General features: G+C 36.4%; 2 protein-coding genes across 3 annotated transcripts; both read right to left on the bottom strand.

The window, feature by feature from the left end:
- Positions 1–3,815: 3,815 nt before the first annotated feature.
- On the bottom strand, positions 3,816–12,606 carry LOC119996217. Of its 2 annotated transcripts, XM_038842773.1 has the most exons (18): positions 12,236–12,596; positions 12,027–12,123; positions 11,877–11,930; positions 11,701–11,756; positions 11,102–11,135; positions 10,741–10,837; positions 9,840–9,931; positions 8,947–9,021; positions 8,569–8,660; positions 7,851–7,980; positions 7,572–7,661; positions 7,105–7,170; positions 6,725–6,816; positions 6,473–6,538; positions 6,310–6,376; positions 5,847–5,932; positions 4,835–4,958; positions 3,816–4,298 (listed from the first exon to the last, which is right to left on the bottom strand). In XM_038842773.1, exons 1-18 carry the CDS (start codon positions 12,556–12,558, stop codon positions 4,248–4,250), a joined length of 1,692 nt encoding a protein of 563 aa, XP_038698701.1. In that variant the 5' UTR covers positions 12,559–12,596; the 3' UTR covers positions 3,816–4,247. The 2 variants fall into 2 exon arrangements, with proteins under 2 accessions (XP_038698701.1, XP_038698702.1); XM_038842774.1 differs by lacking the exons at positions 3,816–4,298; positions 6,310–6,376 and having other exon boundaries at positions 12,236–12,606.
- A 618-nt stretch (positions 12,607–13,224) lies between these two features.
- LOC119997476 lies at positions 13,225–16,040 on the bottom strand. The gene is made up of 4 exons (XM_038844523.1): positions 15,464–16,040; positions 14,620–14,903; positions 14,116–14,343; positions 13,225–14,004 (listed from the first exon to the last, which is right to left on the bottom strand). The coding sequence occupies exons 1-4, from the start codon at positions 15,864–15,866 to the stop codon at positions 13,495–13,497; spliced, it is 1,425 nt and encodes a 474-aa protein (XP_038700451.1). The 5' UTR covers positions 15,867–16,040; the 3' UTR covers positions 13,225–13,494.
- Between the last annotated feature and the right edge of the window lie 805 nt (positions 16,041–16,845).

Below are 16,845 nucleotides of genomic sequence, written 5' to 3'. Positions count from 1 at the left end.
GCTCAACGCATCAACCCAACACATGCACAAAGTTGGAATCACAGGACGCATGATGCCCATTGATGCACCTGATGGAAGAAAGTTTCCAATCTTGCCTGATGCATAATTCATAAACATAACATAAGTAAAAGCATCATTCTACTAGATCTTTTACATATATAGGCATTTCGGGAACTGCTGCCCAAAGGTGGCAGGGGATATCATGCTAAGAAAGTTTTGATGTCAAACATAGCCCAAACAAACAATTGAATGCATAAAGTTTCAGCTATCTTAGCAATAGCCAAGTCCAAGAGTAAAAGTTTTTTCAACTGGATGCAGAACTCAACATACCAAAAGGTTAAGCAAAGAAGTAAACTCAATACAAAACGTAGCAGTCTAGGACACTAAGCTTGACGGGATTCACTCTCGTCTTTCCAACACTTGGACAAATTATCAAGTTCTAGCAGAGATCACGCCAGCATCTTTGCTTGACGTGGCCATCACTATTAGTTTTTCAAGACACCAAAAATCTTGTGCTAGTGAAACTAAGTTGCATGAGGTAACTAAAAGAAGCATATTAGGATGAAAAAGATTAAAGAACTCTTCATTATGGTGGTACAGAGTAAAACTAGGCAGACCAAATAAAACTTGACTCTTCAGAGTATACCATAGGTTCTCTTGATCAATTTAAAACCTAAACTTGGCACAAAATATACATCAAGACTAAGTTCAAGAAGTTAAGAATCCTGAATAAAAATTTTAGCTGTAAAAATTTGACAAGGCATACAATTTTTAATTCACTCTCCCTTTAATAGAAATTGAAACTTCAATAATCAATACAATGCAAGGCAGTCATATGTAATTTAGAACATCCAACAAAATTCCAATGATAATCCTGTCATATTAGTCAGCAGATTGATGAAACTTTAAAACTATCAATTAATCAATTATAATTTAACCCTTAGAAATATGATTTTTATTCAATTAAGCTTTAATAACAAGAATTATATCATTGAAAAAATGGATAAAAACATGATGAAACCAACAAAACACATTGAGTACCTGAAGCTCTTAAAACAATTAACTAATAGCCATTAATTTGTAGATCCATATAAAATAAGTATCCTGATTAAAAATCTTGTTTGCATATGTACCATTTATGAAGAATCAGAGATGTCAACAAGGTAAGCATAATGCTTGGAAAGTCTTAATATAGAAATAGAAACTGCATGCATGGTTGACCAATTAGCGTGGTGGATTTGACTAGGAAATTAGCAAATAAAGAACTCTTGAGAATGTAACCTAAAGATTGAATTGGAGAACACGAAATTAGAAACGTAAACTAGAGATCTGTCTCAAGTATCATTGCAAAAGATTCAAATCCACCAATGTTTTCGCTTTCATTTAATAGGAAATAATAGAAAGAAAAGGCCGTTCCTAGCGATTGAGAAGGTAATCCTTGACACTTCACATTACTGAAGCGAACTATCCACTAAGAAAAGTGATAATGTATGAAATATAATACGCTGAATAAAAAATGAAGGCCTCATAATATAAAAAGGCTGACACACTAATTACTCTTGGAATAATCTGTTTGGCTGCCGAGAACCTGAGGAAAGTAACGGAGGCATATGGCGCAGGGTTCAAATGTTTGGAATACAACTAGGCTTCGAATTCTCAAACGTTAAAGGCAAACGTCATTTTTCTCGGTCATTTCCTCTGTTTTGAGAGCAACCATACAGAGAGACATCGTTCTGTAATAAAACACATTGTGCAAAGACACACAATAGCTCGGTAGAATCCACTCAGTCGCAAATGAACCATAGACAGAAAACTACCTTCAAGCGTTTGTGGAAGCGGGAGTGGGAGACGTGTGACCGATCTATGAGATTTATCGCGATCGTTTGAGGCGAGAAGACCGCAGGTCCTTGAGATCGTGTCGAGGCGAGAATCGGAGACGCGAGACCGATCTATGAGGTTTCTCTCTGAGGCACGAAGATAACAGACAGGTCCATGCATCAAAGACAGGGGTCAGGGTTTTGCGAGATGGAGATAGGAATCTTTCTCGTTGCTGCTGCTGCTGTCGTTTTTAAAGAATTAGAACGTTGTCAAGCAAGACCGACGTCGGAGACTCCTTCGGAGAGACAGGAGACGCCATCGGCAGGGTCTATTACGGGTTATCATCACATGGGCTCAGCAGCCGGCTCAGCATACTAACAAGAATTTTGTTACATGATGAAATAACGCGTGAGTCGCGTGTCTACATAGGGATAGTTTACCTGTGTTAGTCATTACAGTTGCTATATATATATAAATGTATCTCTTATCTTGTAAGTTAAGTTGAATAAGAAGAAGTTTCACATATTCTCCAGAGAGTTCTTTTTCATACTTTCAATGGCGATTTCACATTCAAGGATTCAACAGGGTCGATCTGCGAGAGCATCCTCTTTCATTTCTCGCTCTATGGGATTTCTTAGGGCATAAGATAGGAAATGAAAGGGCAAGCCACATGGCGCGGTTTTGAAGTTACGAGCAGGAATACTAAGTAAATACTAAAAGTTAGTTATTCGTTTGATAATTAAGCTAAAAATGTTAATAATTTGCTCACGCCAGGTACCAGAAATTCATGCATTTATATATAAAAAAAAAGGATAGATATTCTGATATGCATTAAAATTATGATTTTATGGAGACACCGGTGGTCTTTTCATTTTAATTTCTGACAGTACACCTGTCGTTACTTGCTATTGATGACGTTCAAAATTGTATCCGATTTCGAGGACATCATCGTAGGGCCAAAGTAAATATCGTCTCGGTCGCTTCAAATGCTAATCTGCACAAAGAAACACGTAAGCTAAAGAGGGCCCCGAGGGTGTGTTCGGAAGCCTCTCAGACGCTCAAATCAGTAAACAATAGAAAAAGAATAGTGTTATCGGTGCTTGGAGCTCTCCTCTCAATTTGTTATCAAATGTGTTAAAGCTTAAAATGTGTTTCAGCTTGATCTTAGTGCTTAAGTATATCATGTTTACCCTAGGCGGGGGTCCCCTCTTATAGTGATTAGAAGAGTGTAGTTACGGAAAATCATGGGTCTCTCCTCATTAATTCTATTATCGTGGATGAGTGAATCCACAATTTATTGCTTCCTTTGCAACTGATCTTCTTGTGGACCCTTTTACACCAAGGCATAACATCTTCATTAAACCGAGCATGTGTGCTCGGCGAGGTACTGAGGGTGACTCTTCTGTCATGCTGAAGAGTTCTCCTCCTCTATTAGACTCTAGATCTTTGAAATAATGAGCATGTGTGCCCGGATGGCACAACACGAATAGCTCTTCGGGATAATGAGAGCACACATGCTCGGATGACACACGAAGGGGGTGGTACTTCAGTCATCCTCGCCCTTTGATGTTCCCCTTTTGTATCAGATGTTAAGATACATGGCGAATTTTGAGAAGAGGTCATTTTGGTTTCATCAACTCTCGTTACTCGTATTCACAAGCAATACTACCGTTTTCACAAGCCAGTTTGAGATGATGGATAAGTGTTATGAAGATCGTGCTTGATCCACCGATATTGGGGTTGGTGCCAGCGCAATAGTTTCATGTTTTAAAGTCGCAACATGTCACCAAGTTGTAGAGTTGCCGGGATAAATCTAGAGGTCATAGTCCACATGCGGAATTGAAGTCCGAATCCGCTTATTGTGGATTCTTGCATAAAAATTGTTTAGAGACAACGAGCATTGCCAAGCTTCTTATTCCCCAATGTAACACGAACTTTTCGTTTGAGTTGTCCATCACTGAAGTTAACCTAGAAATACTCCACAGCAGCACTGAAGGGGGGAAAAAAAAAACAACTCACGAATACTTCAAGGCGATGATATCAAATCACCATCAGCAATCTTATATCAAGGTTTCATTTAGTAACATAAGAGGTACAGGAACCCAGTTTGTTAACTGGATAAAGTGATTGTTGCTTTATGTCAACGGCAAGGCAGTGGTGGACGAACGGCTGAGCAGGCCAACAGGGGTGTAGGCCATTGTCACATTTTGCTTCTTTCTGTTTTTCTTTTTTTTGGTTCATAGCCTTTGCTGCGATCCCCCGTACCTTCAACCCAAAACCAAAAATGACGGCTCCAATACCATTTTCGAACAGCAGAAGCAAAAGAACTATATCAGAAGAATCCTAGGCTTTCACGGCACGCACTGATTCAACTGCATGTCACTAAACTCAGTATTCAGATGGTCTTCCTTGTCTGTTGGACAATAATATCAGCATTCAAAGGACCCCCTCCTTTGTGAAACCATCAGCAGAGATGATTGCTAAAGACAATAAATCGTCCAAAATCAGTTAGATATAATGAAGAAAATATAGTAGAAAAATTAGATATATACACTTGGTTACCGATGTATAAATTCTAATAACACAGCTGAATCGATGCATCACCTAATAGACATATGGCTAGAGACTATCTATTTTGTCTTCTCAGGTAATTATCCTATATATTGCACCCCAAGGGAAAAGTAGCTCTTTCTTCACCAACTCGCCAGTAAAACGCCACCAACTTTAAATTTCTATACAGAGCATGTTAATTTCACCTATTTTATCTTCAAATGATATAAAAAAAAATGATTACACTCGTACATATTCAATCATCATGACCATTTCACTTTTATGCATCTTGAATTGCTAAACTCAAACTAAATTAAAAAGTCTGAAATTTAGCAGTCAAAATAACCAATATTAGCAATTGCAGAATGCAGGGTGTCCCAGAAAGAAAACTGTATGTACATATGGATATACATAGAAGAGCTCTGGCACTGAAAGAAAACCAAAATACATCTCCAACATCACAAACCTTGGTTCCAGCTACAATTGTACCATTAAGAGGATGAGCAGCGCATGCAATTATAGCTTCAGACATTGGAATGAAATTATGTTGCTTTCTTCGATTGTCCCTGGAAAGGCTCTCTATGTCCTCACTGAACCAAAGAAAGATCAAAACATATGGTCAAGGAATAGATCAAAAGATACCAATTATGCTATATGCCTATATCAAACAAACTCTAGAGAGTGACTTTCACGAAAATATTTGATGAAATTTCCCATAGCATATAGTAGCAAGAAATTTTCTATCAGTGTTCCAAGGAATTAAAGGGTAAAAAAATTAGATTTTAAATTTATGAAGCGTACAGAGCTCTCTACTGTTAACATCAAAACAGTTCTAAAATGACTAATGAGGCAAATACAGACAGGAGATGATTGAACCTTCGGGATATCAATGGAAGTATGGAACAAGAGTACTGAAGTCCTTAGTCCTCAAATCCCACTATTGGGAAATTTTTTTAAAATTAACGTGTTTACAGCTGAGCAAAGCCAATTTTGTCAAAGACTCCAGGTGCTTGCCTAGGCAACCCGGCGAGGTAATCTCACTTAGGTGCCAAGGGGCTATCAACTATGGAGAATGTCAGATAACATTTTGGGTTAAACAAATAACTCAAAGAAAAATAGAAAGTTTTGGACAATTAAAAACTTAAGGATCCAACAGCAATATCCACCATATTAATGAAGACTAGAGCATTTTAGATTTTTTAAGAATCATGCTACAATTGGCATGTTTAAGTTATGATGTTACACATTTCTGTGTTTATTTTGTACTTGCTTTTTGCAGCACCTTCAGTCTGGTGAGTGCCCAGTATTGTGCCTTTTGCCTCAAGTGTTACGTCTTTACACTGTAATACTACTTGCCTATTTATAGTAAACCGAGCTATCTACCAAGTACAATAGGTTAACTGTGTTCAATCAAAATATAGCCTTACAAGAATTTAATAACCATAAGCAGATATTTGCTATTTAGAAATATTTCTTACTTGTACACATGGCTTGGAGAGCTTGCGTGTGGGTAGAAATCTAAGAGATGAATACCGTTTTCTGATGATGATCCAACAACATATATCTGCACAGACATTGCGAAAATGAAGCTAATCTTCAGTAAAAATTTATGTTATTGGCAATGCATGATGCATGTTAAATGTCATTTTCATAATTAAAGGGCCACTACATAACTAGTACTGCTGGATATAAAGTGGTTGTGGGTGTAAGTTGCAAACTTAACACAAAAGATTTAACTGTTTGTCACACATTGAATCTGAGGGAATGAATCATTACTTGCATATCTTCAAACAAATTATAATTTAACTATAGAGATCACATCGTGATCTCTATAGTTTAACAATGCCATTATGATGCCCTTGCACACAACCAAACTAGTGTCTTTTTCACAATTCAAAAAATGAACCAATAGAAAGAAAGTCAACTGCTAAGACATAGTACCGAATATGTTGGTAGCCATGTTGGTTTTCTCAAGTGTAATTGATCATCCGAAATTGAGGAACCATTCCTAACCATGCAGATCAGCAGTAAACAAGTCTATAATTATCAAACACAAGTTCATGATATGACATTCGTAGTTCTATTTTGAATGTGGTAGACTTACAACCAAGCCGGGGGAGGGCAATGAATGTGCGTAACTTCAAGATTATGTAGATCCAACACTCCTGACCTGAATTGCGAAACAAATTCAAAAGTAACTAAATCAACTGCATGAACCTTATGATATGCCTTATATCTTGTGAATATCATAAATAGCCTAAACTTTCACCTTGAGAATTCAATCAATACTTGAAAATAACAGATGCTTAAAGGGCGAAACAAAGAAAAGAAAAGACTCTTTCATTTCTCAACCTACCAACCATCATCAAGATGGAATGCCAACTGATGTGGGCAAGAAGGATCAAGATTAATGGAGTGTATTTCCTTTGAAACTATATTTGACTGTGCCTGCATGAATAGGAGAAGTGGTGAAAGGTAGAGCAAAATCAAAACAAGCAAATAATGATCTTTACAAATTGTATCGGGAATAGTAAGACTTGATAATGCTAATATTCAAAACTCAACACTATTTATGAAGATAATTTGGCTTCGTGGGTAATATTTAACAATTTCTCAAATTCACCGATGAAATCCTTCAGGACTTCCAATATAAGAACAAAACATGGAACATATCATAATATTTCATAACTGAACTAAATGAATGTAAATTGATGGCATGTGAGCAGTAATATGCACCTTTAGTGGCCCAATCCTCTCCAGCATCGATGACAACTTCAGACTTGTTAGGGGTGGATAGCGTGCCTTATTAAACAAAATAAACAGGAAAATAACATAATATTTCTCCAAGGGTATAATATATACAAAATGGTACTATGAACCCCTAAAAACAGATTTATAAGTCACAAATACGATCTTACAGCTGTTAGCGTGGGCTCGGAAAAACAGAAATGTTCAGCCTTACTGTAAAAAGGTATTTCTTGTATGCATATAAATATTCCTTATAAAGTTTGATGTCAACAGGCTAATTTGAAACAAGGTCTAATAATATAAAGGTGCCGATGCGAGAAATGAGTAAGGATATTCCTGATGTGGCCATGCCATGAATCATGAGCTACTTCACTCAATGGTTGTTACAATACTGCTTGCAGGTTTAGGTAAGGATGCATACCAAATATTAGATAACAGAGGAACTATATCCTTACAACATTATGAGTTTGAAACATGGCAGATGTTTTCCCTCCGCGAAGGTCCCATGAATAAATGATCCCTTGCTTGCCAGCACCAAAAATAACCTAATAGTAGATGAACTTTATCATTAAGGCTCCTTAGAAGAACTCACAAATCAATAAAATCTAAGAAGATAATATTTATCGACCAAGTCAAAAGATATGTCATAAGAAAAAAATACACAGAAAGGCTGTTTCGATAAATGCACATCAGTGAGACACACGAAAAGGCATTAAAAAGTGTATGGATGCTACCTGACTGTCAACATTTAGTTGGATACTGTTAACGATGCCGTAAGAATTGGTAGTGAGCTCAAGACATGGAAGAGAACTCGTTCTTTTATCCCACACATGGAGCACACCATTTGTATCAGAGGCAATTAACCTAATATCAAAAGTGAAAATTCATTATATTGTCATTTGAGTAATTCAAAAAAGCCAAATTTCATTGATGATAACAGTGAAAAAAATAATGATTTATCAACATGTGTATCAGAAAAACACTTTGAAGTAAAACAGCATGAATACATATTATTCAGAAAGAAAGAATGGGGTTTGGGTTCGTATTCTTAGTTCTCTAGGCGGTACACAAGTCTTTAGAATCTCAATATAATACAGGGTTTTGAAAGCTCCCATTCATCACAATAAAGCACGATAAAGTTTGCTACAAATAATGCATATAATCTGGTTGAGGGAGGAGGTAAAATGCAGGATTTGTCAAAGGATAGGATCTGGAAACTTTAGTATGCTATACAGGAAGGAAAGTTAACGAAGCTGCAGAAAAGGAAGAGAAACAGCTCTGTAATGCATGTTTAATTATGCATTATCATAGATTTGAACCTTGAGACCAGAAGTCACATAAAAATTGAGGTAGTTATGTAAAACCAATGACTAATACATCCATCCATAAAGCTAGTGGTGTGCATAGCAATCACTTTTCTCACACAAATGAGAAGAGATGCTCTTTACCGACCTCGAATCATCAGTTTTGGTGAAAGCTATATCTGATAAACCCTTACATATGTAAGATCCATAAGCAGTGGCAGCTCGCCTGGTTTTTAAGACCTGCACCAGTAACAAGCAAGATAGTCATCATAAGCAAGATGACCATACCCCCACTTCCAACCCTCCAATGTACAAAAAAGATTGAGGCCTTTATTTTCATCTACATGTGAAGAAGATCTTACTTTCTAAAGGAGGCATAGTCACCTACAATAGTTTAAAGCAAATGAAGAATTTCTTGATGGTAGTCTTAAACAATTAAGAAAATGGATTTCCCAGAGGCTTCCACGATGATCCACAAGATAAAAGCATAAGAATACATACAACTTAAAAATGAAGAGAAACTCACTTCAGCTGGTTCAGAGGATACGTAACTGATATCAAAGAGAAGTACTTCATCACTTTTCATAGATGTGCATACCACCTAGAGAAATAAACAGGTTCAATACAAGCACAGTGAACAGCTAAAAAAACATGTTTAAGAAAGAAGAAAAAAATATATTTGTTAAGCCCCACAATACAAAAAACGACTAAATGAGTAGATGACTCCACTAAATATAACCATTGATTTCCAAAGTGGAAGAATAAAGAAGTAATAACTGGAAGATAAAGGCCAGTAACATCAGTTAAATCTACACTGGTGAAAGCAATTCGACTCATGAATAGCACTTCTAAATTTTTTGTCAGTTAGCATCAATGAGACTCTGGTTCCCTTTTTCGCAAATTCTCCCAAAACTCGTTGAAATTTTGAGATTAATAAAACCTTTGGAGACTGGAAATATAATCCTGTGGATGATCAAACTTATGATTCCAACTTAACACGTCAAAAAGAGGACGCCTGAGAAAAAGTCAGAAATATAGAGATGGTTGAAGTCAGCAAGCAACAAATAAGTGTTTTTACTTTTTAATATTTTCTTTGAGACACTATCTAAATACTTTAACAAGAGCAGTTTCAGATTATTTACGCAGTTCTGATCCAACTGGCCAACAATAGGCCAAACCTAAGCTAAAAATCATGTACTGTGAAATTTCTTCAGACAATTTCGACCTGCCAAATCAGGTGCAGATTCACACTTTCATTAGATTAAGAATGGGACTATAAATTTTCTGAAATTAGACATGAGGAACTCGATCTCAAATTATTGGTGTCAACTACAAGCCAGGGACTACATACAAGAAAAAATATAAATAAAGTATATAAGCTTGTTCAGATAAACGAGTCAGATATAGCATACTCCAAACCTCATCTTGGTTAGAAGGATTCCATCGAACCGAATCAAGTTCTAGAGGCACAGAAAGGTGCACTAAAATTTTACTTTCATCTTCTTGCGAGCCTGCTTCAAAATGAAGGGAAAAAAAGTGACACACCAAGTAGCTAGCAAAGTTACTTACAATAATTCATGGAAATACAATAGAAAGAAAGAAATGTGTTTAGTCAGTTAAGAACATCAATCGGAGTGGGAATTGAAACTGGTTCAATTTAAATGGACATCAAGCTATCATTTAGCAAAGACATGTGATATGTGCTTTGTCTTCAACAGAAATTGTATACATGAAGGCGCCAGTCAGATTAATCTAAACGCAAGGATACATCTAGAGGATGTTTCTGTTATGCATTTGTTTGTTCACTACAGCATATGTTCTCTTTTTTTGGGTGAAATACAGAATCCAAACTTACAAACGTCAAAGTCTAAAAAACCAATTAATTGTCTTATTGGGAAAAAAAATTATCATCCCTCAACTCATTTACACGCAACTATCTCATCTATACTTCCATGCTCCATCATTCCTCTTTAATAATACATCTTCACTCTATCATTGTATTTATGCTTTCTGTAGGCATATTGTACATATCAAAAGGCAGAATGAATACAAGTGACGCCCCTACATGCATGTAGTTATATGTATGTATGTGCATGTCCATGGCTTCAAAGATGCAAATTGTCCTTCAAGTCAAATGCACAAGATAAAGACAAATGTTTCTTCAGACACATAGCACAAATTTTATTACATTGCTAGAGAATTCAGACAATTCAATTTGAGATGCTTACACATAACAACCGTGTTATATGATTTACTGTAAATTCTAAATTATATGTTGAAGAAAAAAGGCATATGGCATGCTCAGTGGATGAAAACTCACATGGCGATGAGTCCTTAGTCTGACTCTGACAATAAAGAACCTCAAAATCGTGCACTGTTAAACATCCCGATTTTGTAACTGATGCCAAGTAAATTCCCTGAATAAAATATTTAAACCGAAAAGGGAAAAGAGAGAGTATATATGTATAAGATAGAACCCCATATAAACATACACATGTAGCAAATTCACCCAAAAACAAATGGTTTGCGCATGCAACCAATCTTCATAACAATTTAAGAATCACAAATAAAAAATGACATCAGAAGAACCAGTAGCCATTCAAGCAGACGTTGCAACAAATATGAAACAAAAGCAAACCATATTCAAAAGCTATCTTAAGTAAATCATAGTAAAAGATCACCTTGGAGTCAAATTCCAGTGCAGATAAGCCTTGCCTGAAAAATATGAGGATTCCAAAATTAAAAAAGGAAAACAAGTACATATAAGTATATAACTACAGGGAAACATGACTAAATGTATTGAGCACATGCCTTACTCAATTACATAAACGTGTTTAAAATTATTAAACTTCACATTCAAGAACATTTTTGGACTTAGTTGAGCATTCCTAAATACTGCCTGAAAAAATATTTAGATTGTTTGGAAAAAAGTGCCATTCTTCTTTCATGTTTTAAGAATTTCAACCAACCATTTTTATCACTTTTTTTTTTGATAAAGAACCATTTTTATCACATACTTATCTATTATTGTACTATCAACATTTTCCTTCGCTAGTTTTTCCAAATCTTTGCAGCAGGCCATCCCTTTTCATTTGTGTTTCTCACGTCCCATTCCATGCACTTGCATCTTAAGAGATGACCACGCAACGAAAATATATTTACATTACATAATTCCAACATTCAACTTACATTTCTTGAGTAAAGTGTTTATGATCACAAAACAATCCAACTAAAGAACTAAGAAAGATGCAAAGGCCTGCAGTAAAGAGGAACTACGTACTTTTTAACTGGTATTCGGTCATCTGTACGAGATACAGTCTCCGCAATCCGATTAATCTGTAGAAAATGACGGTAGTATAATCAAGCAAGTCGCCCAAAGCCAACACAAACAATAATAACAGCAATAGAAATAATAAAGAAATTAATCAAGATAGATTAAGTTGGTAAATAGCGTACATGGGTTTGGCACGGAAGTCCATTGAAACTATAAAGATGTGAAAAATTCCCAACCTATTCCAATCAAACAAACAACCAAAGTCCACATTCGTTTATTTCAACAAATCCCAACCATACATGACTCACAAAATCATAAATCAAGATACCCACTTCATAGTAGGATTGCATAAGTAAGGTAGATAGGTCGTGACGATAATTGGGCTCAAACCTTCCATTCAATTCGAGGACACTCCGCTTCCATCGACACCTTTAGATAAAAAGTAGCAGATTCAATATAAATAAAAGGGAGAGTGATTAAATTATGCTTCCCAGATGAAGTAGTTAAAGGCAACACATGGGATAGGAGAAGAGAGATGTACCTTCGAATTGATTTAGGGTCTTTCGTAGCGGGTTTGAGAGTGACAACATACTTGTCCATCAGAAACCAAAAGTTACGAAATGAAAATTCCAGTCGAGTTTTCTTCAACTCGGAAGTCCGAAGCCCGCGCTCCTTTTTGTTCAACTCGAAAGCGCGCCCTTCCTTTTGTTCTTCTTTTTCCTCCTCCCCTCTTCTTTTTCTCAAAGAGAAAAAAAGCCCACAATGATGGGCTGGGCGTGAAACAGTGATCATTTGGGCCGTGCCCACTATTAATGGGAATAGACTGACTTGGAAGTGGCCCATTTGGAAAGCCTCTCGGCCCATGCATTCCTTCTTCTTGGTTAATTAATTTTAGGGCTTAGAGGAGTATCAATTGTATAATTGTCCCCCCAAGAACACATGTTAAAATTCTAGGACTGCGATGCAAATTATTTTAAGGTTTTAAGGATAATTTTTAAATTTTAATACAATGTGAATAATAATGTCAAACATGCCCAAAGAATATTCTTAATTTTTTTTTGAAAGGAGGATATTCTTAATTTTTAGATTCAAATATGATATCTATATTCTCTACATGAAATAAATAAATAAATAATGAGAGTTTATTACGAGATCCAAGCAGAAAAACCCGTGTTTCCTAATAAAATTGATGACAAATGGGCATGTTGATATATATATATTGAAAAACGAAATATAATTATAATTAGTTGGCATCATATTTTAATTTAATGGTCATGTTGATATCATACATTCACACTCTTCATCCTTCGGGATAAAGAAATTAGTTGGAATTACAGTGCTCGACAATGGCATTATAATTATAGTCTGATTTTCACAAATCTTGCAGTTTTGTATATCATCTGATTAAACCATGTCATTGCACACCTTGTAAAAGCTGAACTTACATGCTAAATATTTATTGCAATGGACAAGTAGGCCATATTATGCGTAGCTCACAATAAGGTTATAACAATAGAGAAGGTGAAAAACTTATAAAAGGAGGAAGAACTTGGGATAAAGAAAAAATGAATGTCACAAAGTTACTGTTACATATATGAAACAACATATGTGGAAATGACCGACAATTATTTACTGATTTTGGCATCCATTGTGTGACACCGAGTGTTCTGTAGTTTTTTTTTCTTATTCCTGAAACTCCTGACTAGAGCAAAGAAGACCAATCTTCATCAAAACCACTGCTTTTCACTATATTATATATATATATATATGTACAAAATGGAAAGCAAAAACAAAACTAGCTCATACCCAATTGTTTGTAACGGAAAAATCATGAAATCTGAAGGAGGCCTCTCCAGCCGTGTCCCGCTCTAATCTGAGCTCTGATCCGTCGCTGATGCCTTCTCTGTCATCTGGAACTTCAGATGATAACGGCAGTATCTGATTATCATTAGGAGGGCGTGTTAATTGAACTTCAGGAGGAAATGGCTGCACAGAAGGTGATGCGACACTGGATCTAGCGCTGCCTCCGCTCATAGAAGCCAATGTTTGGTCCCACAAGAACACATGAAGAAGTATAGGGACCTTGGCATGCCGGTGCAGTGAGAGCTTCTGGCTCAGAGAAACAGTGTCATAACATCGAATGGCTCCAGTTGAAGAAACCATCCATGGAAGGACCTTCTCATTTGATATTCTAGAGAGCACCAGAAGCCTAGACGCACGCTCTGCCTCTTTGTACAAAACGTTGAGTCCCGACCTTGAAGACGCTACATTTTCGCTACCATCCATAACTGATGAAATGTAGATAAATCCCTGTAAATAGAAGGAATTTTAAGCAAATGCCTCAGAAGCTCATAAACAGAAATGAGAAATGTAATTTTTAAAAGCAAGTAAGTTTCTAAGAGAATTATATAGTGAATTAACCTCGTCTGTGCGACTAATGGCAAACCCAAGCTTCAAGTCGCCTTCTTTTATTTTGATCTCAATTGCAAACTCCCCAACAAGAGGAGCATACCAGAGACGCACTGCTCTGACAACACCAATATCAACCCCATGATAATCCTCGAAACCGTACAAGCTTGCATTTGCAAGATTGGACAGGTCAGATAATGATCCAGCATTCACAGTAGAGGAGGCTGTTTCTCCAGATATCTGTTCAAGAATCGAAGAGAACTAGCATTTGTGACTTTGAAAAAATATGTGTGAGAAGTTAGTAATTTACAATGAGAATAGATTTGGTGCTCAAGCTTGTTTATCCTTCCAAGTTCCAACAGAAAAAGCACAGCAGTGGTTCCAAAATAATATGATTTTACCATGGCCTAATTTCTAGTACTCATGCCGAGAGAGAGATATGTGACTTCATTAAATTAAGGACTCGATCCATCTTGCAATTTCTATCTAGTTCTTTCTTGAAGTAAAATAGTATACCTTGGTAAGCAGGGACTCAGTCTGAATATTCATGAAGACGATGGGAACCCCAGAGGCTTGAGATGCATTTAGCCAAACATTTGCCCTTGCAAGTGTGTCCTCCAAGTCATTGTACCGAGAAGCAACTTGGTCTGAAGCCTTTGGAAGGAGAAGTACAGAAAGAAAGCAGCTTGAATTCGGTACTGATAGAACCTCATGCATCCTTCTCCCCCATGGGTACGAGACATATCCATCTTGAAGCTTAGCCCTGGACAACGCATTGACCATCCTGGAGCTCCTAGAAGCTGCAATTTACATTCCATGAATTCACATTACAACCAAAAGAAGAATGCAATAGAGATGAAAAATCTCATCCAGGTAGCTTTACTGCAAAAGATTTGATATATTATTTCCCCCAAAAGCTAAAATTAATACAACCAATCATGAAACATCTCCAAGGCATACAAAATTAGTAGGCGTTATGTTTCTAAACATGTTTTCCATTGTCTACCAACTGCAAGACATGCTCATGCCTAATCTAATAAGTGTCATATACGGAGCGGGCTGCTAGAACTTGGACATTTCATCTAAAAAATCCTAAACTAATTAAAACTGGAAAATACAATTCCCAAAGGCTAGCTAGTAGATTCGTCGTGGGAAACCAATGTATAATAGGGCTTTTTACATGTATAATAATACTTGTGGGTGGGTAATCTTTAAGAAATTCTTAGTGGGACCCTCATGAGTGGCAGTAGCTTTCACATGACATTTAATTTTGAAAATAAATAAATCAATTCTACCTCACACGTGTTGCATACCAAAAGTTAACGTAAACCAGAAACGAACGAAAATTCAACATTCTCACCCTGCATCTGCAAGCATTCGGCTTCGGTCCGGTCGGAGAACCCGACGGCGTAATTCGGATCGCCAATCGACCTTAAAGCGTACTGCTTCTTCGAACCGGGCTCCGGCACAATACACGCCTGCAATTCCACGAACTCGTCGATGCCACGCCTGACTCGGACCAGAATTGACGTCAGCCTCTCTTTGGATGCGTTGTGTAAAATCTTCTGGACGCCGCTCTTCCCGTTCTTAAACGGCGACGTGTAGGACACGGCGTATCCAGATCCGGAGCCAGACCCGATCTTAATCTGCTCAACTATGTCTCCAGTCTGAAGCATGTCTCCGGTCCACTCGTCGGCTTTGGAGCTGCCTTTTAGGCACTCGATGGATAATACTGTAACGGATTGGATCCGATCCATGGTCATTTTAGGTTGGGTTTCAGATTCCGATAAGACTATATGGATTTCAATGACATTTTCTGGGGCTCAGATTGAGGGGTTTTGCAAGAGATGAAGAGATGAGGTGGGCTTTAGATGACTTAATTTGCTTGGTTCTGGCTGCGTTTGAGACTATAAATCGGACTCTAGGCGAAGTCAAAGATGGCGGTATTCAACTATTCATTAATGTATGAATAGACACTAATAATTTCTTGGAATTTTCAGATTGCCATGATTGGAACTTTGATTAAATATACTAGATATATTTAATGAAGATATCGTTTATTGTCCTACTTTATAGGTTTTTCTGTGATTAGGATTTCCTCCACTAGAAGGGGTTTTTCTTTTTCTTTTTCTTTATCTTGGATAGAATCCAATAGAAGGTGTAGATCATTACATTTCTATCTAGCAGTATCTCTTTTTTAAAAGGCAAGTGCTTTTTTTTTATATAAATAATCATACCAATGACATTATATCGTAGCATTACCGACAAGATATAGTAAGACCAATATACTTCGTACATAATTATTTAATAATGACATGGAACCTATTCTTATAATTTAATGTAATAAGTAAAAACCTAGATAGAAAGACTCATTTTTCGGATGATTTTAGGACAACTTTTCTATCTTGGTGATTGATATTATTAAACTTGAGACAAACTATGATAGTTTCAATTGATTCTCTCGATGCTAACTTTTTTATTTGGAATAGGGTTTTAATCAAAATAGCAAAGTGAATATAGAGAATACTAAAACAAACCATTTATACTATTAATTAGCCCTTTAAAGTTTTAAAATAAAAGAAACAATAAAACAAAAATAATTGTGTTAAAAATGCTCGTATAATTACTAGAAATGATTCCTCGATGCTTTGACAAATCAAACCAGACACAGTAATCCTAAATTAAATTTTAAAAACAATGTCATTACTTTGAAAACTATTTGTTGACTTCGAAGAAAGTGCT

The sequence above is a fragment of the Tripterygium wilfordii genome, chromosome 4 (genome assembly GCF_013401445.1).
Source record: "Tripterygium wilfordii isolate XIE 37 chromosome 4, ASM1340144v1, whole genome shotgun sequence".
NCBI classification, from domain to species: Eukaryota; Viridiplantae; Streptophyta; class Magnoliopsida; order Celastrales; family Celastraceae; genus Tripterygium; species Tripterygium wilfordii.
This window is presented reverse-complemented; position numbering and strand designations above follow the sequence as displayed.

What these genes read in the sequence shown, in the direction of transcription:
- LOC119997476 (XM_038844523.1), bottom strand. Translation starts at nt 15,866, where the DNA reads ATGACCATGGATCGGATCCAATCCGTTACAGTATTATCCATCGAGTGC. An exon ending in CGAATGCTTGCAGATGCAGG is followed by an intron (nt 14,904 to 15,463) that starts GTGAGAATGTTG and finishes TGTAAATTGCAG; the next exon opens with CTTCTAGGAGCTCCAGGATG. An exon ending in CTGAGTCCCTGCTTACCAAG is followed by an intron (nt 14,344 to 14,619) that starts GTATACTATTTT and finishes ATTCTTGAACAG; the next exon opens with ATATCTGGAGAAACAGCCTC.
- LOC119996217 (XM_038842773.1), bottom strand. Translation starts at nt 12,558, where the DNA reads ATGGGCCGAGAGGCTTTCCAAATGGGCCACTTCCAAGTCAGTCTATTC. An exon ending in GACTAAGGACTCATCGCCAT is followed by an intron (nt 9,932 to 10,740) that starts GTGAGTTTTCAT and finishes ATTTTGAAGCAG; the next exon opens with GCTCGCAAGAAGATGAAAGT. An exon ending in AGAGGATTGGGCCACTAAAG is followed by an intron (nt 6,817 to 7,104) that starts GTGCATATTACT and finishes CTATTCATGCAG; the next exon opens with GCACAGTCAAATATAGTTTC.